General features: G+C 35.6%; 1 protein-coding gene across 3 annotated transcripts in view; it reads right to left on the minus strand.

The window, feature by feature from the left end:
• Positions 1-26,152, minus strand: part of PRKD3 (protein kinase D3) — a 72,730-nt gene that overhangs the window by 3,438 nt on the left and 43,140 nt on the right. For all 3 annotated transcript variants that reach the window (XM_024753562.1, XM_024753560.1, XM_024753561.1), the window contains 12 exons: positions 24,386-24,463; positions 21,303-21,486; positions 19,873-19,996; positions 17,589-17,666; positions 16,138-16,414; positions 13,251-13,303; positions 10,745-10,817; positions 9,622-9,728; positions 5,055-5,216; positions 4,720-4,818; positions 2,159-2,426; positions 27-112 (listed from right to left, as the gene is read on the minus strand). In XM_024753562.1, the coding sequence (XP_024609330.1) occupies positions 27-112; positions 2,159-2,426; positions 4,720-4,818; positions 5,055-5,216; positions 9,622-9,728; positions 10,745-10,817; positions 13,251-13,303; positions 16,138-16,414; positions 17,589-17,666; positions 19,873-19,996; positions 21,303-21,486; positions 24,386-24,463 (1,589 nt within the window). The remainder of the gene's footprint in view (positions 1-26; positions 113-2,158; positions 2,427-4,719; positions 4,819-5,054; positions 5,217-9,621; positions 9,729-10,744; positions 10,818-13,250; positions 13,304-16,137; positions 16,415-17,588; positions 17,667-19,872; positions 19,997-21,302; positions 21,487-24,385; positions 24,464-26,152) is intronic.

Raw genomic sequence — 26,152 nt, forward strand, 5'->3', positions numbered from 1 at the left:
GCCAAGAGAAATACTTTTTTTTTTACCTGCAGCCAGGGATGACTAAGAGATTTGTCCACACTGTAACGTTTTCTCATCTTCACTTGAAGTAGGTTGTTTATCAAATCAATTGCTAAGGGAAAAGACAAAATTAGATACATGAATTTGAGCGTATGGAGCATCTCAAACCTGTGACTCTGCCTGGAAAGCAGTTCAATCCATAGAAATATAAGGTTGAGGATTTTTGCTTCTCAAGGACATGGCCTTTAAGCTAACATGCTGGTGATCCATAAATATTTACTGAATTCACAGTGTATCTGGTTTATTAAGGAGACAGTATAGAGTACAGGTTAAAAGTACAGACTGGAGCCAGCCTGCTTGAGCTGGCGTTGTTACTACGTGTGACATAGGGTGAGTTACTAAAGTATACTGTGCCTCGGTCAACTGTAAAATGAGGTTGTTGAGAAGATGAAATAAATTTAATACACATAAAGGGCTTAGAATGGTGCTCAGCATATAAATGCTGAGTATTAACTATTATTTTTTAAGATGAATCAGACAGACTCTTATTATAGGCTGATTTTTTTTGTTTCTTTTTTCCCGCCCCAATGATGCCACGTTCTTCTCTAGTCTCGGGCTTGGTCTGGAAAAGTAGCCGAAGCCATTGCCTTGCTTCTACAGATGTGGTTACAGTGAGGTGATAACTTATTACCAAGAGTTCATACTTAACAAGTTTTAGCAAACAAGTTCATGGTATTTTGGTGTATGTGGCGAGATCTTGGCATACATATCTTATCCAATTATTTGGAGAAATGGGCCAACTGCAAAACCAAAGCAACCAGGTAACTATACACTGACAACATCCCTATGTAACAATACAGTTGTTACTAAGACATGGATCCAGGGATGAGCCAAATGAACGACTTATACTATACTATTTCTAAATACCACCAAACTAGCAACGATTTTCCATATTTTTGTTTTTGCCCTAATCAAGTTATTTTTTTCCCATAAGTATTTTAATTATTAATTTCTCTGTATTCTAAATACTTCAGACTTCTATCCATTGTTCCTTAAATGGCGGTCCACTATGTGCATCAGAATCTGTATTCAGTGTATTTATTCCTGGGCATCAATCCAGCTGGTGAGTCTGAATCTCTGGGATAGAGCCAGTGGGGTCTTCTCTTTAATAAATTCACCAAGTGATTCTGATTTAAGAGGTCTGCAGACCACACTGTCCAAGGAGCTCTAAGATGACTTTGGCAACATCCCCAAACCCTCATATGTACTTCTTTAGTTAGCTCTGTTCATTACCAGGTAAGCCTACTATTTATATGTTGTTCCTCAAACTTTTCCCAGTTTAATGGGCTATATCCCTATGATTAGGCACTTTTGGGAAAACAAAAAAAAAGACCCCCCTGTTCCAAGGGTTGGCTAAATTCAGGTGGGGATGTTCCCCAGTACTGGTTCTATCAAATGCTATGGGAATGTTAAACAGTGTTTTAAGTGGTATATAAAGAACCTAAATTACAGGTCTCCATCCAAGGAGATCAGAATCTAGTTCTGAAGATAAGTGGTCGTGAAAAGATACGCCCAACTAGTAGCCTAAGTAGATCTTACAGTTTGGAGGAGGGGTTCAGGGAAGACTTCTCAGATGAGCCCCAAGTTAAGGGATCTCTGAAGAACTGGAAGGATTTCAACAGCAAGGAGGAGAAATGGGTAGGCAGGGAAAAGACCTAAGCAAAATGCAGCGAATAGTTGTAAGTACCTTGCGTAGGGCAGTAATGGCGGATGAGGCTAGAAGGCAAACTTGGGCCATATCACAGAGACCTACACGTGCAGCCTGGTTAGAGGGAGGCTGAGATTAATGTCCGGGAGCAGCGTAAGATGAAAGTAGTGTTTCCTGAAGAAGGATCTGGCAGTGGTGACTGAGAAGGACAGTTAAGCTATTTGAGTAGTTTCAAAATGAGGCAGGTGGGGCCTGGATTAGTGCCCTGCCTGCGAACTATAAAGAAGATAAAGAAAAGATAATGTAAAAGGAAGCGTGCTAAAAAAATTGGTAAACAGTTGAATTTGGAAGGTGAATGGGAAATATTAAAAAGAAGTCAGAAGAGACAGGGTGATTTGGGATCACAAAGATTTTGACTAAAAGGCACAGACCTAAAACATTTTTTTTTACCTTCACCAGAAATTTCTCTCCATGGATTTGGTGGGTACATAAATGCAGCATTTTGGATTTGGTCGTTTATATCTTCATCTTCATTAAAAGGAAACGTGCCGCTGAGGCTCACATAGACAATAACTCCCACTGACCACATATCTAGAGAACGGTTGTAGCCTTTGCTCCTGAGAACTTCAGGGGCCAAGTATGCAGGAGTTCCTACCACAGATCTCCTGAACGACTTTTCACCAATGATGCGTGCAAAACCAAAGTCACACAGCTTCACCTGGAAATTAAAGGATGATGTTAATTTTATATTATTGATATATGTATCAATCTATATATACATACCTGTCCCTAAATATGATACTGTATCATTTCAACACATTTGCCAACTGTATTATGAATGTCAAGATTATAGATAAGGAAATTGTAAAATACCCTTTTCCCAATATTTAGATACATTTATAACGCTGTGATCCACTACTAACAGTATGAAGAGCTTTGCTAATGCTCATTTCAAAAAACCACTTTTGAATTCTAGCTTCCAGAATGCCAAATACCAGACTGGTGTTATAAGTGCTCAGCGTTTTTGATGAAATGGAGGGTGCTGATCTTTTATCATTTGGCTTTTAGGAGATCACTTTCTATTACCTGTAAGCAGGAACTATATGTTTCACTTTTAAATGCTCAGTGGCCTCACAGTGCCTGGAGAGAGGTTACTCAAATGTTTGCTGAATGAAAAATAAGTTATATTTAAAAACTTACCCTTTATTTTGCTTAACCCTAGACTCTCTCTTCCCAAGGATACTATATATTGGCAAGTAAATGAAATTGAGGTGTATTAAAGATAAGTATTAATGTGGCCAGTAGAAGAGTCATATTAGAGATTGTTTGAAAGAGTGTTTTCTATGACTACGGAACAAAATATTGCTAGTTAGATGTTCAGATTTGAAACAAGTTATATCTGGGGGTAGCTGCAGTCACTACCATGCCCTTTGGGAAGAGAGTTCTGGAAATGTAGTAAGATTGGCAGAGCTCAGAATACGTATCTTGCTGCCCATCTTCTACGAGGTTCAAATTTTGGTGATTAATGATACATCCATGCTGAACAAGCAAATGCCAAGTACCGTCCAGGGGAAATGCCTTGATTCACAAAATGTCTTCACTAAAAACTTCAAGATAAATTGGGAGGCCTCTACAAACCAGTGGTACAAACAGTGAGTGGAAAGCAAAGACGGACCTTCATACATGTTTTTATGATGATATTTGTTCTGTGTCATTATTGAATTCAACTACTTCCTCTGAATATTTGAAGAAGAGGATTATTGACCATGAAGAAATAACTTTTTTCATTAAATGCCATATTTCAGTTAGCATTTTGATGAAGATATTTTGGCAACTGAATAAAGAAGAGGGGCCATGGCTAGCACTTGACCAAAAAAAAAGAGTATCAAGTAAGTGACATTATTTTCCCTTTGTTCCTAATGGAGGTCAGAAAGCTGGAGTTTTAGCCTTAGCTGTAGGGGTGTACGTCCTTTGTCCATACTCTCTTGAAGATCAAATGAAATAATACATGAAATAATAATTCTTTAAAATACTGCACCAATGCTTACGGAACCTTTTTGACCTCACAAAGATAGAGGGTTATTTTTATTCACATAGGCATTACAAAAGGAATATGGTTACTTCCTTAAAAGTAAAAGAGTTGAATAATTTTTCTAAATACATCTTTTTCTTGAAAGAGAATCTGAGTTGTATTTACCAAGTGAAATAGTCATCTGTTGTCCTTATTCTAGCCACTTGTCTAATTGTGTTTTAAATGTACATAAACAATAATCTGGCAACAGATTATTCTAGCTGATGACAATCATGAGAAATATTCATAGGTACCACCAACATATATTCCTCAGGACAAATGTTTCAGACTTTGGGTTAATAACTATTTTTAGGTTATGAAATAAATTTGGATCAAGATCAACACTTTTTAATGAAATGAAATCTAGCCAAGTAAAACAATGAATGCATCACACGCAGCAGAGACACACACATACATATCGTAATACGTATGTGAGCACTGGCAGTGATGGGAAATGTAATTCTTTCATAGGTTTTGCTGAAAATGTTTGAAATATAGTAGTACTCTAAAGAGGAAGAAGTGTTGGCTGCCTGCCTCAACCAAAATCTAGTCTTCTCATTTCAGGGTCATCCCTCAGTTTGTTTCATTTCATGGGGAATTTGTCCTGAGTACTGAGCACCAACCAAGGCTGACTCTCCCTACTTCATTCCCAACCCACAGGGAGGGGTGGATTGTGCAAAAAGTGCAAAAAAATTATTCCTTTGAGAACTGGTCTAAAAAGTCATTAAGTCTAAAAAGTCTTCATGAAAATAATATAATTAGTAAAATCTGAATTCAGACTACTCAGGTATACATCCTCCATGGCAGTTATAAGGTAGAAACATTTTTACTGTAAGATGGTTATGTACTGAACCTACGGCACTGCCTTTCATTACGTGGGTGCTTCATAATGTTGTCAGATACTTAAAACCGTACTTTAAAAAGGTTCTGAATACCTCACCTGAGGAAACGGCTCTGCTGATGCGAGTAGCACATTTTCTGGCTTTAAATCGCAGTGCACGATATTCTTAAAATGTAGATTCCTTAATGCAACAAGTATCTGTTATTGAAGAAAACAGAATTCTTTTCTATTTCTGGAAAAATCACAGCTAAACACTAACTGGACCCCGTGAGTGGTATAATAATTTAAAAAGTCCACTACAGTTCATCAAGATTTAACTAAAAGTGTTATTCTGTTCCTCAAAGTTAACAATTCCCACAATGTTACAATATGTAAAAGCACTACCATTTCTTGTAGTTTTTATTATTTTCTAGTTTCAAAAAAAGTTAAAATACCTGTGTGACCATGAATTTAGTTATTCGTTCTGGTAGTCGACTTTTCTCACTGGATAGAATCATCTCCAACATATCTCCATGCAGCTTTTCCATTACTACAAAAACTCGTTCTGGGGTTTCAAACATACATTCCAGGTTTACAATCCCAGGATGGTGCAAATTCTGAAGAGTTGCAGGATATTTATGTGACCAACTTGAGTAAAAGTTTTACTGTGCAAATATTAATATCTAACAATGTGCTGCAATTAATTGTATGGAATAACGGCACAGAAAGCAAAAAATAGCTTAGAAAAATAAATAAAAGCAAACAAAAAGGATCATAGATTTTGATTTTCCAAGTTCTGTACTGGAGAGTGGATGCACTGAAGGGAAAGAATATCTTCCCAGTTTTTCCAATATAAATGCCCTTGTCCATTACTACTCCTATTCCTTCCTTCTCATCTTTTTAATCTTCTGATAGTACTCCAATTTTATGCTGTCCATCAATAGGCACCAACTGCCAATCAAAGTTTAGCCAATTACACAGAGCTTTGGTTCTTTGGGGCTGTTTGTGAGGGTCTTAGCTCAAACTGGTGGTTTTGTCTTTAAGGTAGTTATTTATCTAAGTCTTGATCTCGTTGTATTATACCTTGATTTGGTCTTCCCTCTTTTAGGCTCAGCATGTCTTTACTACCATCACCCCTTTTTCTTAAGCACTACTAGGTTAACAGGGTTGGAGAAATACAAAGCTGAATGTGATACTGTATCTGCTAATAAAAAAAGCAATCTATCTTAACTGATATTTAAAAAAGAAACAAAACTTCTTCAAAAGCAATTTGAGAAGTCAGCCATACACAAAAAACGTTCAATGGTTCTTTATTTCTGGACATAAATCTAAATTCCTCTGTGTGGATTTTAATATCTTCAGTAGTCTGGTTTCATTCTTATTCAGTCTCAAATATTGGCCCAAGTGATTAAACTTTTTAATACTTATTAACAGAAACATATTTTTCTTATGCTTTTTTTCCTTACTATGGGTATCTAAGTATGCCAAGAGGGCAAACTTTTTTCGGCCTATGTGAAGTTGGGCTCCATCTCTAAAATGTGTTTTGAATACACCATCATTTCTCAATTCCCACTGTAATGCCTCCAGTTTAGCTCACGTTGCCTCTCTTCCAGACTACTGCAGTAGTTGCCACTGCACTCTATGCAGCACTGCTTATCCCATGGTACTGTATCACGTGTATATGTGTCTTACTCTGTAGCCTAGTAAGTTCCTTGAGAGCAGAGACTGTGTCTTAGTCACTTTTAGCTCAACTTCTGAATCATGGTGTTTTAAAAATGTTTAGAAAGTGAATAGCAAATGCAAGATAAATACTGTTTACTAATCAGCTTAAAACAAGTTAATGACATGGTGTTCCAGGTAGCAAAATAAAAAGTGACACAATCTTATAGTAGATACATGAAAGTGAAATACCCCACAGTGGTGGGGCATGATAATGGCAGTAAGCAGAAGATTCAGAACATCATAACTGACCGATTTAGAGTTGGAAGTGTGGTTGGCTGTCCCCTATGTTGCAGCTGACTACCTCTTAAGTTTCTTTTTTCCCCCCACCATCCTTGGAAACACATGCATGCACACACAAAAATAGAAATATGCTGTAACATAAATTCTTTTAACCACTTCTTCTATTTGTTTAAATGTCCTATTTCCTCTAGAGTCTGTTTTGGTAAATTACACTTTCATAGAGAATCATTTTCTCCAGGTTTTCAAGTTTATCTAACAGAGTTACACAAGATAGTATCTTAAGATTCCCTAAAATTTTTTCAGTATTTGTGATCGTCTCTCCAAAATGTTGTTATATCTTCTTATATTGATTTGGTTGGACTTATCTTATTGTTATCCACTCCCCACCCCCGCCCAATAATCAACTTTTGGATTTATTATACTAAATTTATTAATTTCCTTTTTTATCTTTGTTAATTCCTTCTGTTTTCCTCAGGTTGACTGTTCATCCTTCAACTTCTTGAGTTAGACTCTTAATTTATTTATGTTCATTTTTTCTTGATTAAATGTTTGAGGTTACCAAGATTTCTGTAAGCAATAGTCCAAAAGCTCTGATATACAGTATTTCCACAATTATTTTCTAAATACTCCAATCTTGATTTTGCTCTCTGATTCAAGAATTAAGACTCAAAAAATTTTTTTTTCAGGTGGTGGGAGTTTTTGTTTTCTGATTTTATAATTTATTCCTAGCTTTAGTGCATTAAGACCAAAAAGTACTATTTATTCTACTGTTTTTTTGAATTAATAGGGTGCTTATTTGTTTTTAGGGTACAGTGTTCAACATAAACTGGTTAGATCTACCTTATACTGTTTAGGCCTCCTATGTTCCTTTGTCTATCTCATCTGTCATGGACTACTAATGTGCTCCCTGTATGGTCTCTAGTTTTCCTTTATAGATGTTGTTGATGCCATTTGGTTTAGTGTGATTTGCACTCTTCCACTGTTAAGAGTGCCCTACTTCAGTTCACTTCATGTGTTTTCTCTTGAATTAAATCTTATTAGATCATGACTCCCTTGGCTTTCTTCTATTTGAGAGGAACTAGAGAGAGGCTGTCACGACTGTAGAGCCAGAAAGAGCCAGCAAAACCAGTTTTTATTGTGCGTCTTCCTACAATTGCCTGGTCCATTTCCACTGTTTTTGGAAAAACTTCCACCTATTTTGTAGGGCTGAACTCTTTTCTATTTTTGTTAAAGATAGAGTATGCTTTTCTGTTTATCATTTTTCTTGTAGCTTTTGGGTGATTTCCAAGAAGAGAAGGGGAAAATACTGAATTTATACTACAACAGTCAAACTAGAAATTTTGCTCTTAAGTTTCTGAGAACGTTTTCCCCTTTACATAGGGAGCCATGAGAGTGCCTCACCTTTTCTCCCACTACTCTACTACCCTCTTCAGGCAACAGCAAAAGGACATTTGACATTACTATAGCCCTGTGAAATGAAAGTGAAAAATCCCACAGGCGACAATTATTTAATTCTGAAATATTTTCATTCTGAAAATAACCAGAGGGCTATAATAATAAAGTGTTTACATTGTGTATTATCTGGAAATTCCTAAATTCAGTTATTAAGATTTGCAGTTGATAACATGTGGGAAAAAAGCTTCAGTATTTAGTACAGAGCTGTGTTTGTAATGTGATCAAAGTAACGAGAACTTTTACGTGGAATCTAAAATACAACACAAATGAACGTATCTACAAAATAGAAACAGACTCACAGACACAGAGAACAGACTTGTGGTTGCTAAGGTGGAAGGCGGGTGGGGGAAGGATGGATTGGGAGCTTGGGATTAGCAGATGCAAACTAATATATATATGATGGATAAAAAACAAGGTCCTATTCTATAGCATAGGGAACTATATTCAATATCCTGTGATAATGGAAAAGAATATGAAGAATATATATATGTATAACTGAGTCACTTTGCTGTACAGCAGAAATTAACACAACATTGTAAATCAACTATACTTCAATAAAAATATTTTAAAATGACAAGGAAAAATCAATCCTTATGAATAAATCCTTAATATTTATTTTTTTGCATATTGATTGGATATTGAGAAAGAGTCCAAAATTAGATATGAAAAAAGATCTCTAACAGTATATTCAAACCCTAATGCAGAGTCTGAATGCTGTTAATATCCTATTTTAAAGGTAGCTTTATAGGAGGAGGCAGCCTTGAAGTGACCACAGGTAGCTTGTAGACCACAATCTTTTGATTATCACTCCTCTGAAAAAAAGTGAGGCAAATGTTACTAACAGTGACCAATAATGTAATAAATGTAAAATTAATTACATGTTTATAAGTTTCTTACCTTCTTCTCCAAAGAAGCACAAGTTCAATAGGCTGTGTCCTCTTGAACTTCACCCACAAGCAAATGGGGCTCTGACAGCATTAACTATTATATCACCATGATTTCTTAAATACTATGCAAAAGCTACACAATGAATTAATAAATATTTGCATATTATAAATTAATTATATGATATTCAGAAAAATAAAGCTAAATTTTACTCTTCTAGATGACGTCCAAAAGAGATAAAAATGCTAAATAAAAATACACAGTAATTTATTTTATGGGATTTAAGTCATTGCCAATATATCTTTAAAAATATACTTTAATGGACTAAACTATTATAATGAAACGTGGTGGTAGAAGTATCAAAGTATTTTGAGCTCATGGAGTAATGAATTAAGAATGAAATTTGAGTTTTTTTAGTTTAAGATTTTCCTTAGGAAAATGTGTTCTAAACAAACTACTACCATAATGGCAGTCCTTGTAGCTCCTAGATTATTGTATCCTAATTTTGCCTTTAAAAAAAAAAAAAAACTTAGGGAGTTAATTCAGATGCTCACCAGCCTCTCACTGAGCCAAAAGGTCATAAAATGAGAACGAAGAAAAATGAGAACAAAGAAAGCAAAAACCAAAATCTTATCAGCACACTAACTAGACTTGGATTTAAAAGCTCATAAATCAAAAATTAAAACCAATACAAAGCAACTTTTTGGGGTTTTTTTTTACCTGTAAAATAGCCACTTCATTACGGAGCTGACTCTCCTGTTTTGTGGGGAATCTCATCTTATCAATTACTTTAATAGCCACATCCCTTCCAGTCTTCCTGTGTTTTCCTATTTTTAAAAAAAGTACAGAAAAGAAAGACGACACAAATTGACATCCCACATACAATACAAAAGCTTTATCAGGAAGTTATCCACAAACAAATTGATATGTATGTATTTTTGTATTTCTGTTTTTCAGCTCATTTTGTTCTTTCTCCATCACTAACCTTTAATTTTAAGAAATAAATTATATTTTCCCTTATAGTAACTGCCCCTAATAAAGGCTGTTTCATTATTTGAAACAGCAGGAGGAAATTTGAATGAACCTGTTTGCTGAAAAATAATCCACTTTATTAAAGAAATGATAGTTAAATATGTGACTTAGTCTTTAGAAATTCTGTCAAGATAGAAACATCATACCAATTAATTAATTTTATTCTAGGTTTACTGGATCAGCACAGAGTGACTTAACTATACAGCCTTCAGGCAGAAAGGCCGACTAGTCTCAGTAAGGAATGAAAGGGTTTAACATTACTTTCCTTTTATACAGTACTTTTATATATAGTAGGTTTAGAACTATGCAGGTCAGGTTTTATTAGCTCCATTAAACTGATGAAGATACTGAGGCACAGTGAGGTTAAATGACTTTGCCAATGGAAGTCACAGAGCTGGATAAGATTCCATGTCTTCAGACCTGATACCATTCATGCCAATAGTAGACAAACGGTGCCATTTGTGTGAGAAAACCAGTGGGGCATATACTTCAATAAACAAACTTTCATAGTCCAACATAAACTTCAAACCATTTATTTTTCCCAAACATCTTTATGTGTAAGCTACAAGAAAAGATAAAGACTATTGTGAATTTTCTTATTCTTTCTGTTACTTTTTAAAGTTCTTAGTTTAAATTAAGGAATTAATACTCAGTTATAGTGAAAAGAGCTTAGCTAAATGTATGTAGGTTAACCTTTGAGAAAAACACCACTTGACGAAACTGTGACAAGATGTTAACAGCTGGTAGATGTTTTTAAATTTCATAATTTTTCTATGTTATCTACAATACGCAAAAGGCTGTAGTTGCTTACCTCCATAAACGATACCAAATTGGCCTGAACCAAGCACCTCATCTGCAAAGATCTGGTAAACGGTACTGATGTCCTATTTAGGGAAAAAGTAAGCAGTGTTATTACCTCTGTGAAATAATGTCAACATCTCAGACTCTTTTCATTCAAATACTTAAATACATTTTAGTTTTTATGATTGACAGAACTAATTTTCACAAAATGTTTTATGAAATATAGGCTTTCTATGTCCTAAAAAAGCCCAACTTTAATACAATGACTCAATGCACAACTATAATGTATTCTGTAAGAAGACGCTTGGGGAAAAAATGCTTTGAATTTAAAAATATATTTATTGGGCTTCCCTGGTGGCGCAGTGGTTGAGAATCCACCTGCCAATGCAGCAGACACGGGTTCAAGCCCTGGACCAGGAAGATCTCACATGCCGCGGAGCAGCTAAGCCCGTGAGCCACAACTACTGACCCTGCGCTCTAGAGCCTGCAAGCCACAACTACTGAGCCCACGAGCCACAACTACTGAAGCCCGTGTGCCTAGAGCCTGTGCTCTGCAACAAGAGAAGCCACCTCAACGAGAAGCCTGCGCACTGCAACGAACAGTCCCTGCTCGCCGCAACTAGAGAAAGCGGCACACAGCAACGAAGAACCAAAGCAGCCAAAATATATATATATATATTTATTTATTAAGTAGTGATCTATAAAAAGTAAATTAACATAAAAAATTAAGAACAAAGTTTTACCTACTTTACCATTAAAGAGATTTGCTATCTTTGATTTGAAAGAAAAACTCAAAGGTTCATATTGAGATCAGACTAATTTTAAAGACTGATGAAAAGAGTATGTGTAGCTCATATCCACTCCTCTATCTCCTCCCTTCCGTCTTCCGTTTTCTTCGCTAGTGGTTGTCGCTGTCAGAGAGCTCCTGGAAGGCGCTTGGCAACGCTCCCCACAGGTCTTCAGTCAAGGTCTGTCTTTTGTTTGGGTATGTGCTACAGTCTCCATGAAGCCAGGGACTACACCTGTCTCGTTCAGTGTTACATTCCCAGACAGTGCGGGTCTCACTGCAGTCATGTGACTGGATAAACCAAGTCTCCTAGGCCTCATTCCCTCATTGGTAAAGTGGATATAATAACATCTATCTCACTGGATTTTTAAGTGAATTAAATGAGAATATATACAAAGTGTCAAATCCAGTGCCTGGCATATAAAAATCAGTAATTCTGGGCTTCCCTGGTGGCGCAGTGGTTGAGAGTCTGCCTGCTGATGCTGGGGACACAGGTTCGTGCCCCGGTCCGGGAAGATCCCACAGGCCGCGGAGCGGCTGATAATTTCTGTTTAAATTAGGTAATCGTAAGTAAGCTGAATTCTCTGGGACTGGTCTTCTTATCTGTAAAACTGAAATGAGAAAACGTCTTTCTCTCCCCAATAATCTGGTACCTATTCTACCTACCCCTAGGACAAGAGAGACACGGATTAAATCTCACTGAAACCCTCTATCTCCCATAGCACTACTGGATATCAGTCTTCACTGCAATCTTAGAAAATCCAACAACATTTACATGTTATAGAGCAATAACAGCTGGATGCCCCAGTTAAAGAATAAGAGATTTTATCAGAGAAATTTATATATAGCTAATGAACAATTTTCTGACTTCTTTTTCTAGGCTTTTTTCTTTCTAATCCAGGGGTTGGCATACTATGGCTTGTGGGCCAAATCCAGCCTGCTGCCTCTTTTTGTACAGCCCCTGAACTAAAAACAGTTTTAATTTTTTTTTAACAGTTTTAATTTTTAAATGGTTAAAAAACATCAAAATAATAATGTCTTGTGAAACATGAAATTATATGAAATTCAAATATATGTGACCACAAATAAAGTTTTACTGGAAAACAGCCATGCTTATTCCTTTAAGTAGTGCCTACAGCTTTCTCACGACAATGGCCAAGTTGAGTTCATAACTGTATATGGTCTGCAAGGCCTAAAATATTTACTTCTATCCCTTTATAGAAAGTATGCTGATCGTACTGTAATCCCCCACATGTACCTACATACACCAGCTGAAGTGAGTCTTGACTCTTCCTTAAAATCCTACATTTCCTGCTTCTCTGTACTTGCATGAAATGTTCCCCCATCCATATCCTCTCAGCACTTGTGTCAAAACTCTTTTCCATCCTTTTAGGCATATTTCAAGTTGTACTTCCTTTGAGAAGCTTTCCCGGCTCTGACCCAGAAAGAAGTAGCCTCTCCCTTCTCTTTGAACTAGTCTATCACTTTGTGATATTCTAATGTCACTTACAAAAAGTTAATTTTATTTTCATAATTTAAAAGGAAACTGCCTCAGTTTCCTTCATAAAGCAGAACTCCTCAGGGAAGTTATCACCCACACATCCTAGCCTAGTGTCTTTAGGCAAACTGCACAACACTTTGGGCTATAAACTTATTTTCCTAATAAGATTTCACATTTTATTTTCCTTAATCACCCAATTTGCCTATTTTAGCTGTAATGTTTACTCACCACATTCTCCTGGATCTGACAATTAGATACAGAGATACTGGTAGACAAATCTTCTGTAAAATATAAGAATGATGTACAGAAAAAAAACCTGTTAGTCCATAACTTAGTAATAATAATTACTGACATGTGAATGCTCACAATATATTAAATTTTAAAAACTAGCTAACATACACTTAATATAATTAAATTCATTAAAACAAAATTAAAAAACAATTTATCCATATACAATACTAATCCATCAACAGGAAACTGGTTAAATAAAATATGATACGTCCATACAAAATACTATCTCAACATTTAAGGATGTAGGGCTATAAGAACTGAGTCAGAAAGCTATTTATGACATTATTAAGTTAAAAAGGTAAGTTGCAGTGTAGTGGCATTTGAATCGAAAACAAACAAAATATGATTACTTCTGGTGAGTGAGAGAGGTGGGGTTGAGGAACAAAGATTTAATCTTTATACACTTTTAGACTGCTTACATTTTAAAAAATGCATAAAAAGTATTACTGTCATAATAAAAAATAAAAACATATCTATATACTGACATTGAAATATATCTGATATAAAATAGTTGATGAAACCAAGTTGTAAAGATCACACATCTTTTATGACAAAAATGTATTTTTGTGTGAAAATAAAATTATAACAATGTAGTATAGACTCCCCTCCCCACAAGCCATCCCCAACTCAAGACATATACACCAAACTGTTAATAATGGTTTTCTGAGGGGGGAGATATATGATTGGGAATAGGGGGATGTGTCACATGTGTATAGGGAGGAATTTCTCATATTACATATTTCTATAAAGTTTAAATGTCTGTATTACTTTGGTAAACAAAGGAAGAAACTGACAAGAAAAAGGAAAAAGGGAAATTTGGAAAGTAAGCAAGAGACTAGTTGTCAAAAATCTAGAATCTCAGTGACAACTCAAAGATATGAAATTTCCTTCATAATTCCAAATATAAAAATGTAAAACTTCATTAAGAAGGAAATATAAGCAACTATACATCAAAAATAAGTCAGATGACTGTGGAAAAACTCCATTTTAAAATATTAGGCCAATTTTAAAATATTTTTAAAAATCCAAAAATTAAATATTAATGAAACAGACATAAAAGGCACAGCATCAACTAAATTAATGAGCCTAAAACTCTGCTTTTCAGTAGTTCCAGTTTCCTAGTTTAAGTCAATATTTTATTTTCTTTCGAAGGCCTCCACTGTCTAACTTCACCCAGTTTTAATTTCTGTTGCTTCCCAGGAGAACTCTACTCTAGACACGTTACAAGGACAGCGGCAGCAGCAACACAGTAATAGTTTCACTAATGGGTCAGGAATGATGCGAAGTGCATCATATGCATTTATTATCATTTCCCTTTCAGATTAGAGAAGAGAAGAGGCCAAGATCATGAAGCTAGTAAAGCAGAACTGGGCTTTCATCCTCCAGAGTTCTCACTCTTAGCCCTTCTGCAACCTGTTTTTAGGGACTCTTAATCCTAGGGAAGAGGTCCATGGATGGGCTTGAGAAGGTCCCTAAATCCAGTTATATATAAAATTTGTGTGTTATGTGCCCGCATTATTTTCTGGGGGAAGAGGTCCATGGTTTTAATTAGAATATCAGACAGTTCTGTCTGAAATCCCCTCAAATTTAAGAAGCACTGTGGATATCCATTTATTCAACCTTTAGGAATCAATATTCAACACCAAACATTTTCATGGTCATTACCCTCATCCCTTTGATCACACTTGTCTCCTCAACACCAGTGACACCCCCTCCACCCCTCCCAGGTTAGCTCTGCCTATCCTAACTTACTTGAGATCCAAGGTCAAGGTTCAAATCAGGCTCCGCTATCATGAAGTCTCTGCTTACTCTTCCTATCCATATCTGAGTTCCTCGAGAAATGCACTACTCATTTTTGCACTCTACTGCTTTATGCTACCATCTAACACTTATATACGTTACGTCCTATTTCCCTTAGTAGCTTTTAAATTTTCTGTGTTTCTTTCGTATTCTAGCTCAGGGCGTAGCATAATGCCGGGAACAGGTATACCAAGTAGCATAGCTGAACTGAAATAAAGAACATTTAGAAACTGGTTGAGGGAACTCCCTGGAGGTCCAGTGGTTAAGACTCAGCACTTTCACTGCCGGAGCCTGGGTTCAATCCCTGGTCGGGGAACTAAGATCCCGCAAGCTGTGCAGCGCAGCCAAAAAAGAAGAAAAAAAGAAAATGGTTGATACCTCTTTCAACTTAAATATTATTTGTCTAATGAATGAATGATGTTTCCCCATAAACGAAATAATGCCAATGGAAGGGAAAGTGACATTTTGCTATGGCTTTCTGATTAAGTGTTCACTTGAACCTTTATCAAATTTAGGTTTTACTTTATAAATTTTGTTAGTGCAAAGGACATATGTTTCAATATTTTTTTAATGTTTCTGAATGTTTTAATTCAGTTAAAAGAAATACAGCATTTCTGACTTCACAGATTTCCTGAGTATGTGAACTCTAACACTTTATAGCCTGAAAATCCCACCATGAAGCAAAATTCTAGTACTAGTAGCTTACTCAACACCTTATGGTTCTCTGCTGACAACCCTATAAAGTAGGTACTATTACAGAGAACCAAAGTACTTGCTAAGATCACATAACAGGTTGGCAGAACCAGAATTTAAACGTAGTGACACTGACTCTGGAACCTAGCTCTGGGGATTGTATACATATATTATAACCAACATAATTTTGTAAAGGAATTAACTAATGGTATTGGTTACTAAAAATGAAGCTTAAAATGAGCATTAAAAATAAATACAAAAACACAACTACACCCACAAAATGCTTAAGAACCAAAGGGGGAAAAAAGCCATCAACAAGCTTATTGCTTACTGTGATCTTTCCCTTGCCCTGGAGAAGTACAAACACTTGCTTGAGGGGTAACAGGCATGAGAGCTTGGCGAATTGCTTTTTCCCAGCTCTGTGCTACGTCAAGTCCCACTCCAGTGGCAGCAAGAACAGGATTGTGAGAGCTGTCCCCACTGTTCTCGCCAACAAAGTATACCATAGTATCAGTGATGATTTCAAAACAGTGTGGGTTGCTGCCTTGTGAAATGTTCGTGAAATCTTGTGGGGAAGATATGCGAAGAATCTCTGAAAGTGGAATTTCCTGAAGCAAAAATTAAGCATTATAAAATATGAATACATCTTTTTTTAATTTTCAAATACACTAAACATCAAAGATATGTGTTTCTAGTGAATACCATTAAGACAAACACAAGTACGTGACACATGGGACATACAGTCAAGTCTTAATGATGGCATCTGCTTTGAATGATCTGCATGTCCATCAATGCCAGAGGCAGAGCATGGGGTGTAATAATCAAGCTAGTGATTCAGGCCTGTAGCAGATCATTAGAATGAAAGGAAGGAAAGGATTTAGGAGGGCACTTGCCACTACACTTGTCATTTCCCAGTTATCACTGAATCAACTCAACAGCTACTACTCTACTGGCTATCTGCAAGATACAGCCCCAAAGGAGTACGAAACAGAAATAACAGCAGCAAAAGAAGAATGTCACTGTTAGGTTATTCAAGCACTCCATTCTGGTTCTGTCCATAACTGTAACAATCATTTATGTTTAGTCCCCTTCCTAAAGCAAAAAGCTTATTGAAAAAACCCAACCAGCTCAAAGCAATTCACTAGTTTCTATACTTTTTCTTACTGATACAACTGCTACACTGACAATTTTCTTGGGTGTCAGTCCGTGACAAGGCAAAATGCAAGTCAAGCAAAGAGGACTATACAAAGGAAAAGAAGAGCCAAAGGAAGCATCTAAGAACTGGGGTCTGAGGTAAAATGGAAGATGGGAGAAATGCCGAATACCACATTTGCCTCTTCTGGACCAGCAATGATCATGGGACTTTCTTAACAGTCTAATCTAAATCATAGTATAGTCATCCCTCAGTGTGCAAGGGGGACTGGTGCCAGGACTCCCCGTGGATACCAAAATCCACAGATGCTCAAGTCCATTGTATACAATGGTTAGGCATCCACAGATATGGAGGACCATTTGGTACCCAGAAGAAAAGCAGCAGCAACCTGACAGGACAAAAACAAACACGCAACGAAAACAACCTTTGGTAGCAGGGCTGCTTATGGGGGGTGAAATGGAGGGGTAGAGGACAGTTGCTTCAACAAGGAACTTAACAGTGACCTCTATAAACTACATTAGGAACAGTTGTATAAGCCAATATAACAATTAATAAATATTATTTGGATATATTTGGAAAACATACAGTATTTTAATGTACATATTTTTTTAAAGATGTGAAATCTTTACCTTATAATATTTTGATCCCGATTCGTTTTGAAACAATGTTAGACATTTGCTGTCCAGTCTCCAGTAATGCCTCTTTCTCTATAAAGAGCATAAAACTGTGAGGTTCAAAAGTAATGATTCCCCCAAAGTGCCTGAACTTTCCTTCCCCTTTCATTTCTATCCATAAGTTTGTACTTTTGAATAGGTTTAAAATTCGTGAGGTTCAAAATTCGGAGAATTAAAAGGATATATAGTGAAAACTACACTTGCATCATCACTCCTATCTCACTCCCACCCTTACTCCAGGCGAGCAATGTTATTAGGTTTTGGGGATTCCTTTGCAAGAATCTTATGCATGCATACACAAATACATATGTATTGCACACACACAGATATGTAATTTACCTATAGGCTGAATTTCTAAAGGTTGGCTTACTGGGTCAAAAGATACATGCACATGTCATTTTACTTGACAGTGTTAAATTATCTGGCACAAGATGTGATCGAATTTACAGTCTCATCAGCAAACATGCCTAACTTGCTCAAACCTTCACTAATGCAGCATGTTACTAGACCTTTTGATCTTTTGCTACACTGATAAATAAAAATTGGTATTTTGGTAAAATTTTAAATTGTATTTTTTATTAAAAACGAGATCAAGATCTTACATTTAAAAGTCATTTGTATTTCCTTGTCTGTGAATGTTCATATTCATTGCCCATTTTTCTATTGTATTCTGGTCTTTTTTTCCACTTGTTTAGAATATGAGTTGAAAATACTTTTTCCAGTTTGTCATTTGTCTTTGCTTTTGTTCTTTGCCATGCAGAATTTTTTTTTTTACGTATGTCTTTAAATCATTTTTTTAAATTAATACTTTACTTTTTGGGAGCAGTTTTAAGGTTCACAGCAAATTAAGGGGAAGATACAGAGATTTCCGATATACTCCCTTGTCCCCACGCATGTGTAACCCTCCTCATCATGAACACCCCTCATCAGAGTGGCACATTTGTTACAACTGATAAACCTACACTGATATATCATAATCACAAAAGTCCAGTTTATATTATAGTTCACTCTTGGTATTATACATTCTATGGGTTTGGACAAATGCATAATGACATGTATCTATCATCATGGTATCATATAGAGTATTCTCACTGCCCTAAAAATTCTGTGTTATGCCTATTCATACTTACAAGTCTCCACCCCTAACTGTGATCTTTTTACTGCCTCCATAGTTTTGCCTTTTCTAGAATGAATATCATATGGTTGGAATCATACAGTATGTAATCTTTTTACATTGGCTTCTTTCACTTAGTAATATACATTAAAGATTCCTCCATGTCTTTTCATGGCTTGACAGCTCATTCATTGCTTTTTAGTGCTGAATAATATTCCATTGTCTGGATATACCACAATTTATTTATCCACTTACCTACTGAAGGACATTTATTACTTCCAGGTTTTTGGCAATTATTAATAAAGCTACTATAAATATCCATATGCAGGTTTCTGTAAGAACATAAGTTTTTATCTCCTTTGGGTAAACAGCAAAGAGTACAACATATGGATCACATGGTAAAAGCATTTTAGTTTTGTAAGAAACTGCGGAACTGTCTTCAAAAGTCAGCAATACCATTTTGTGTTCCTAAGCAGTTAAAGAAAGTTCCCGTTGCTCTAATCTTGCCAGAATTTAGTGTTCTCAGTGTTTAGGTTTTTGGCTATTCTAACAGGTGTGCAGTAGTATGTCACTGTTTTAATTTGCATTTAATTTGCCTGATGACATATGATGTGGAGCATCTTTTCATATTCTTATTTGCCATCTAAGTACCTTCTTTGGTGAGGTACGTGTTAACGTCTTCGGCACACTTTTTAATCAGGTTGTTTTCTTACTGTTGAATTTTAAGAGTTTTTTGTATATTCTGGAGAACAGTCTTTTATCAGATGTCTCTTTTGCAAATATTTTCTCCAAGTCTGTGGCTTGCCTTCTCAATCTTTTAACATTGTCTTTTGCCAAACAGAAGTTTTTTATTTTAATGAATCCAGTGTTATCAATTATTTCTTTCATAGATTGTGCATTTGGTGTTATACCACCAGACCCGCTTTGAATCTCTACTGCTCTACCAGTTTATAAAAATAGTACATTAAATATTCCACCTTTGAAATATTCTTTACAAATGTAATGATAGTTCCAGTACTATGATGTCTTAATATATATCTCATTCTCATTTTGATTTTAAAAATGCACAAAATAAAGCACATAACAAAGTTTCACTACCATAATAAAATGCCTGTGATTACTGACCAGGGTGTCCCTGCTGGTGTAATGGACCATCCACCCTTCCTTCACCATCGTGCTGCTCTTCCTCTTTGTGTGCTTGATGGATTGTACGACCCTCATTAGCGGAATATTATTGCTTGTTGATGGACTAAAAAATATTTAAAATTTATGACAAATATTTACAACTTCAACTTAAAAAATCATAAATACTGTAAGCTCATCAAGCCCTTTTAAAGATAATTAAGCTAAAATTCTTCAAAATATCTTAGGAAGATAAACAATGGCTTAAGAAGAAGAAAATAAATTAGTCCTGTTATGATGATACATAGTTAATTTATAAAAGACTAAGATAATACTGTAAGTCATCAGTATTTGTCATCACATGTTTTTGGAGGGTCACAAAACATAAGAAAACAATGAGGGACTTCTCTGATGGCACAGTGGTTAAGAATCCGCCTGCCAATGCAGGGGACACAGGTTCAATCCCTGGTCTGGGAAGACCCCACATGCCGCGGAGCACCTAAGCCCATGCACATCAATTACTGAGCCTGCGCTCTAGAGCCTGCAAGCCACAACTACTGAGCCCATGCACCACAACTACTGAAGCCCGCATGCCTAGAGCCCATGCTCTGCAACAAGAGAAGCCACCGCAGTGAGAAGCCTGCATACTGCAATGAAGTGTAGCCCCGGCTCACCGCAACTAGAGGAAGCCTGCACACAGCAACGAAGACCCAACACAGCCAAAAATAAATAAATTTATTAAAAAAAGAAAAGAAAAGAAAACAATGAATAGAGCAGAAAGAATCCTCCCCATTTGGAAAATCTGGAGCCTGGGAGAGGGTCTCATTTGGGATTGCTGCTAGGAATCTTCCTACCCTAGGCAGCATGATAAATTTTATCACAAAGTAGTATATCCTATAGGCTGTATCTATAAAAAACTGTATTTCTATAAACATAGGAAGATATTTAAGTCTTATAATCTGGTAGCATTTTTACCAAGTGCTAATAGATTAATTGTAATATGAAAACTGTCCCCAAATTCATCACCATCATCTTTGTGCCACATTCTCAGATATAGATTCTTACTGGTGTTTCCAACATCAGGTAATCTGCCTGTGTGAAGAAATTGGTTGCTTCAACTGATGGTTCAATTTTGGCACTTTGTGATGGATGCTCTACAGCTAGATATTATATCTAGACTATATTTAAATAAAGCATTTTCCTCTTTAAGAAAACAGGATTCTCATACCTTCCCATCTTGAGTGGACAGCAAGAGTAATATAATTTATTTCAGAAAAAAACTGTGGTACATGTAAAAGTATTAGGCACAATTTAACTGATTTTAAATTACATTTTAGGTCCTACTTAAAGAGATGTGGCTTGTTCTTTCTTAACAGAGCTCCTGGACTGACCCTGCATTTGGAAGTAGCTTGCAATCCTTACACACACGTTACCTGATTGTTTTAACAGCTTCTTCATCTCTTTCCACATCAAGATCAGATGGATCCAGGAAGAACATTTTATCTTCTGGGGGAGATGGTTCCTCTGTGTCATCCAAGCCCCGACTACCATCACTATTCATGTCACTACTGTCAATATCCATTGGTATATCTGTATCTGTTCCCAGAGTAGAAGGTTCTGGCAAAGTTTTAAATGAATTCAGAATTTTATATTAATGGAATATCAATACACCTAAACAGAGACAGTGTATTAAATGTGAAAAAAAGTTTTAAAATTCTTAAATGAAAATATAGGAAAATATTTTTATGATTCAGGATAAAGAAATATTTCTTAGGACAATATAAAATGTACAAACCATAAGGCAGAAAATTAATTTGATTGCATTATAATTTTAAATTGACATGCCGAAAGATAATAGAAGCAAAGTAAAAGATTAGCTAACACTATTACACATCTAGTCAACTGATTTTCTGCAAGGGTCTAAGACAATACAATGAAGAAAGAATAAATAGTCTGTTCAATATATGGTGCTAGGACAACTGGACATCTACATGCAAAAAAAATGAAATTGGAATTCTTCCTTAAACCAATTACAAAAATTAACTTAAAGTGGATCACAGACCTAAATGTAAGAGCTTAATCTATAAAACTCTTAGAAGAAAACATAGGAGTAATCTTTGTGACCTTGAGTTAGGCAAAGCCTTCTTAGATATACCACCAAAAACCTAAGTGACAAAAGAAAAAAATAAATAAATTGGACTTCATCAAAATTAAAAGCTTCTCTGCTGCAAATGATACCTCAAGAAAGTGAAAAGACAGCACACAGTGTGGGAGAAGGCATTTTCAAATCATATATCAAATAAGGGACTTGTATCCAGAATACTTAAAGAACTCTTACAACTCAATAATAAAAAGATAAGTAACCTAGTTAAATGAGCAAAGGACGAGAATAGATATTTCTCCAAAGCAGATGTAAAAATGACCAATAAGTATATAAAAAGATATGCAATATCTGGGAAATGCAAATCAAAACAACAATGAGACATCACTCCATACTCACTGGGATGGCAATAATCAAAATGACAGACAATAACAAGTGGTGCAGGATACACAGAAATTAGAATCCTCATACACTGCTGGTGGGAATGTAAAATGGTACAGCTGCTTTGGAAAACAGTTTGGCAGTCTTCAAAATGTTATACACAGGGTTACCATATGACTCTACAATTCCACTATTGGCTATCTACCCAAGTGAAAGGAAAACATACGTACTCATCAGTACTCAAGTGTTCATAGAAGCATTGTTCATAATAGCTCCAAAGGAGATACAACTCAAAGGACCATCGACTGACTGGTGAATGGATAAATAAAATGTAGTCTATTCATGCAGAGGAATATTATTCATCAATAAAAAAAGAATGAAGTATTGATACATGTTACATGGATGAACCTTGAAAACATTCTGCTAAATGAAAGAAACCAGTCACAAAAGACTACACATTGTATGATTCTATTTATATGAAATGTCTAGAATAGACAAACCCATAGAGATAAAAGCTGATTTAGTGGTTGCCAGGGCTAATGGGGAAGAGTGGATGGGAAGTGACTACTAATAGGTATGGAGTTCTTTTCAGGATGATGAAAATGTTCTAAAATTAGATTGTAGTGATGGCTGCATAGCTGTGAATAAACTAAATGTGTGAACTGTAAGGTATACAAATCATATCTCAATAAAGCTGACAAAGAATTAGTAGAATATATAGCATATGAACAGGTAACTTATAGGGGCAAAACCCATAATTAACCAGTAAACATCTGAAAGATGCTCAAACTCATTAATATAAAGACAAACGCACATTAAAATAAATAAAATAGTATTTCATATCCATTTGTCAAAAGGTAGAGAAGTACAAAAATACATGAACTAGATAAATCTAGAAAAGACTTTAATCATTGAAAAACTGCATCAATTCCAAGCAACTGAAATGAGAAAACCAATCATGCTCTGTCAATGGTGTTAAATAGCAACCACAGAAAACATGCCATAAGAGAAAATGTTAAATTCTTAAGGAGTTTAATTTCCACTCCTTATGCTTTTCTTCTATAGAACTACTTACATTCAATTTTTACTAGTCATGTAAATGTTACGGAAAAATTATGCTGAAAGTTTAGAGTCACTACTCCTTCCTTCCAAAAAGGGTAATCACTTTGAGTGATATAATATTGAAAAGAGAAAACAAACAAACAAAACAAAAACAAAAATAGATGGTAAAAAGCAAAAATGGGGCTGCCCTGGTGGCGCAGTGGTTGAGAGTCCGCCTGCTGATGCAGGGGACACGGGTTCGTGCCCCAGTCCAGGAAGAGCCCACATGCCGCGGAGCGGCTGGGCCTGTGAGCCATGGCTGCTGAGCCTGCGTGTCCGGAGCCTGTGCTCCGCAACGGGAGAGGCCACGACAGTGAGAGGCCTGCGTACCGCAAGAAAAAAAAAGCAAAAATGTTTCGTTAATGATTATTTGATGGAGAAAGAGAAAGTGAGACAGTACATTAAGTTCTAAAAGACTACGGACTAAGAAACCAGACCATATGGGTTCAAATCCCAGCTCTACCACTTATTGGTTGTATTTCTTGGGCAAGTTATTTAATTTAATGTTTTTGTGTCTAAGTTTACTCATCTATAAGTCCTTATCTCAAAAGGTTGTTCTTAGGTTTAAATGTCAATATATGTAAAGAGTTTAGAACAATGCCTGACATACAGTAAGCAGTCAATAAATACTAGAAATATGAAATAGGTCTAAGAACAGCAGGGTTATAAAATAAGTATTAAAGATAAAAGAGGATATGCAGCACCACTGGCCACATTAGACTACAGAGTGGTAGGTGGTTAAAGGTAAGACGGAGAGGTATAATTAAAAGTATACTGTTACTGATCTCCGTATTTTGCTTGATTATTAAATCAGAAAAAAGTCAAAGTTAAAAAACAAAGTAAGCAAAATAAAATATGCAAATATAACCTTATACAAAGATAATACACAAAAGAATTGTGATCTTTTCTGGAAATTAAGAAAAGGACTTTTACCTCCATTGAAAGTAACCTCTCCAAGGCAGTCTCTCGGTACTTTTGATGCACATCGTTTATGGCAGTTGAATTTACAATCTAAAATAAAATATTCACCTTATTAATTTATATAAAAATGTCAGGCAGTATCAGAATATGGTTAAGACTTTCTTTACTCACACACAGAGTATTATTAATAATGATGATGAAATAATAAAGATTTCCTCTACTAAGAACTCAGGCTTTGGATTAAAGGTCTGGTTTCAAATTCTGAAACTACCTCTTAAACAGTTGTTTAATCCCTCAGGGCTCAGTTTCTATATCTGTAAAATGAAGTTTATACTACTTGTATAACACTTTGCCAAAATGTTGCTGCAGCTCCATGTTTCCTTCCCTTACCTCACATTCTTCTTTCCACATACCCCTTAAGAGTTTCTCAGGCTGATTAAATTCCTTTCCAACATATGTCAGGCACTTACTTTCAATTCCTAATTATTAGGACCTGGTGCACATGCAGAAAAGGGATTGCAATTCTACAACCATTTATTAGGAATTAGTAAGGGCTTTCCCATACAACCCTGTAAGGAAGGCCTGAGCTTCTCATGCACAAGGTCTCTCACCTGCATTACAAAATGGCTCTGTTCAGCCTGCAAGAACCTCAGAGCTGATTGCATTGCAGATCAGTGTCAGATCCCAACTGTACCATACTACTGTGTAACTCAGTGGTCCCCAACTGTGGCCATCAGACCAGCAGTAGCAGTATCATTTGAGAACTTGTTAGAAACGCATGTTCTTGGGCCCTACCCCTAACATTTGTAACTCTGGGAGTGGGGCTGAGAAATGTGTGCTTTAATGACTTCTTTAGTTAATACTAAAATTGAGACCCACTGCTATAACTACTGTCTAACACAACCTTTGAAATACTTCTACCAACAATAAATGGGTAAAAATAATTTCAAGTCCTGCTTTAGAATAATTCTGTAACCCCTGTGATTCAAGAAAATTCTGGGAATCATGCCAATAGCACAGGGCAAAGGTCATTACAAGAAAAAGCTCCATGAAATTAGTATTTTGGTGGAGGATAAAACTTGCATTATATAGTAATGTCTTTAAAATAACAGACCCTAATAAATTCATATATGATATTAATATCTTGCATACATCTTAAATAATTAGTTTTTTATCTCATGAGATTTGCAAATTCTGAAAATAACAAGGTTTCCCTTTCCCTTTGAAATGTAGAGCCAAATTTGTGGCCCACCTGCAGCCAAGTATGTAGGTTCTAATGACAGGCATTTATACTTCTCCATATTCCTACCTATGTTTTTATTAATTAGTTTATGCTTTCTTTTATTCTATATATGCTTATATAAGCTGCCTTGAAATTTTAACATAACAAAGTAGAAAATAAACAGATGAATGAATAAATGAACTGCTGTTCTTAGAATTGTATGTTTTCTTAAACGTTCCAGCATAACTGTTTTATCTTAACTATTTTTTTTCTTAGCTTGACAAGTGAATGAAAATGACTACTTTACTTTTTAAGTATCTTAATTCATATTATAAAAATACAAGGATCCCTAAATTATGATTTTTTCATAGATAACTAAAATACTTGAAGAGAAATATAACCTGATATTTTCTGAACCAATATAAGCATAAAACAGTATTCTTTTAGAGCTCTAAGAAGTTAAACTAATAACCCAGTGGTAGAGTTCACTGATTTTATTTCAAAATTCATTAATCTACATATTTATTTTAGTTCCTTTATAAAATACTGTATTTTTT

Source organism: Neophocaena asiaeorientalis, unplaced genomic scaffold (assembly GCF_003031525.2).
Source record: "Neophocaena asiaeorientalis asiaeorientalis breed wild unplaced genomic scaffold, Neophocaena_asiaeorientalis_V1.1 scaffold171, whole genome shotgun sequence".
Taxonomy (NCBI): Eukaryota; Metazoa; Chordata; class Mammalia; order Artiodactyla; family Phocoenidae; genus Neophocaena; species Neophocaena asiaeorientalis.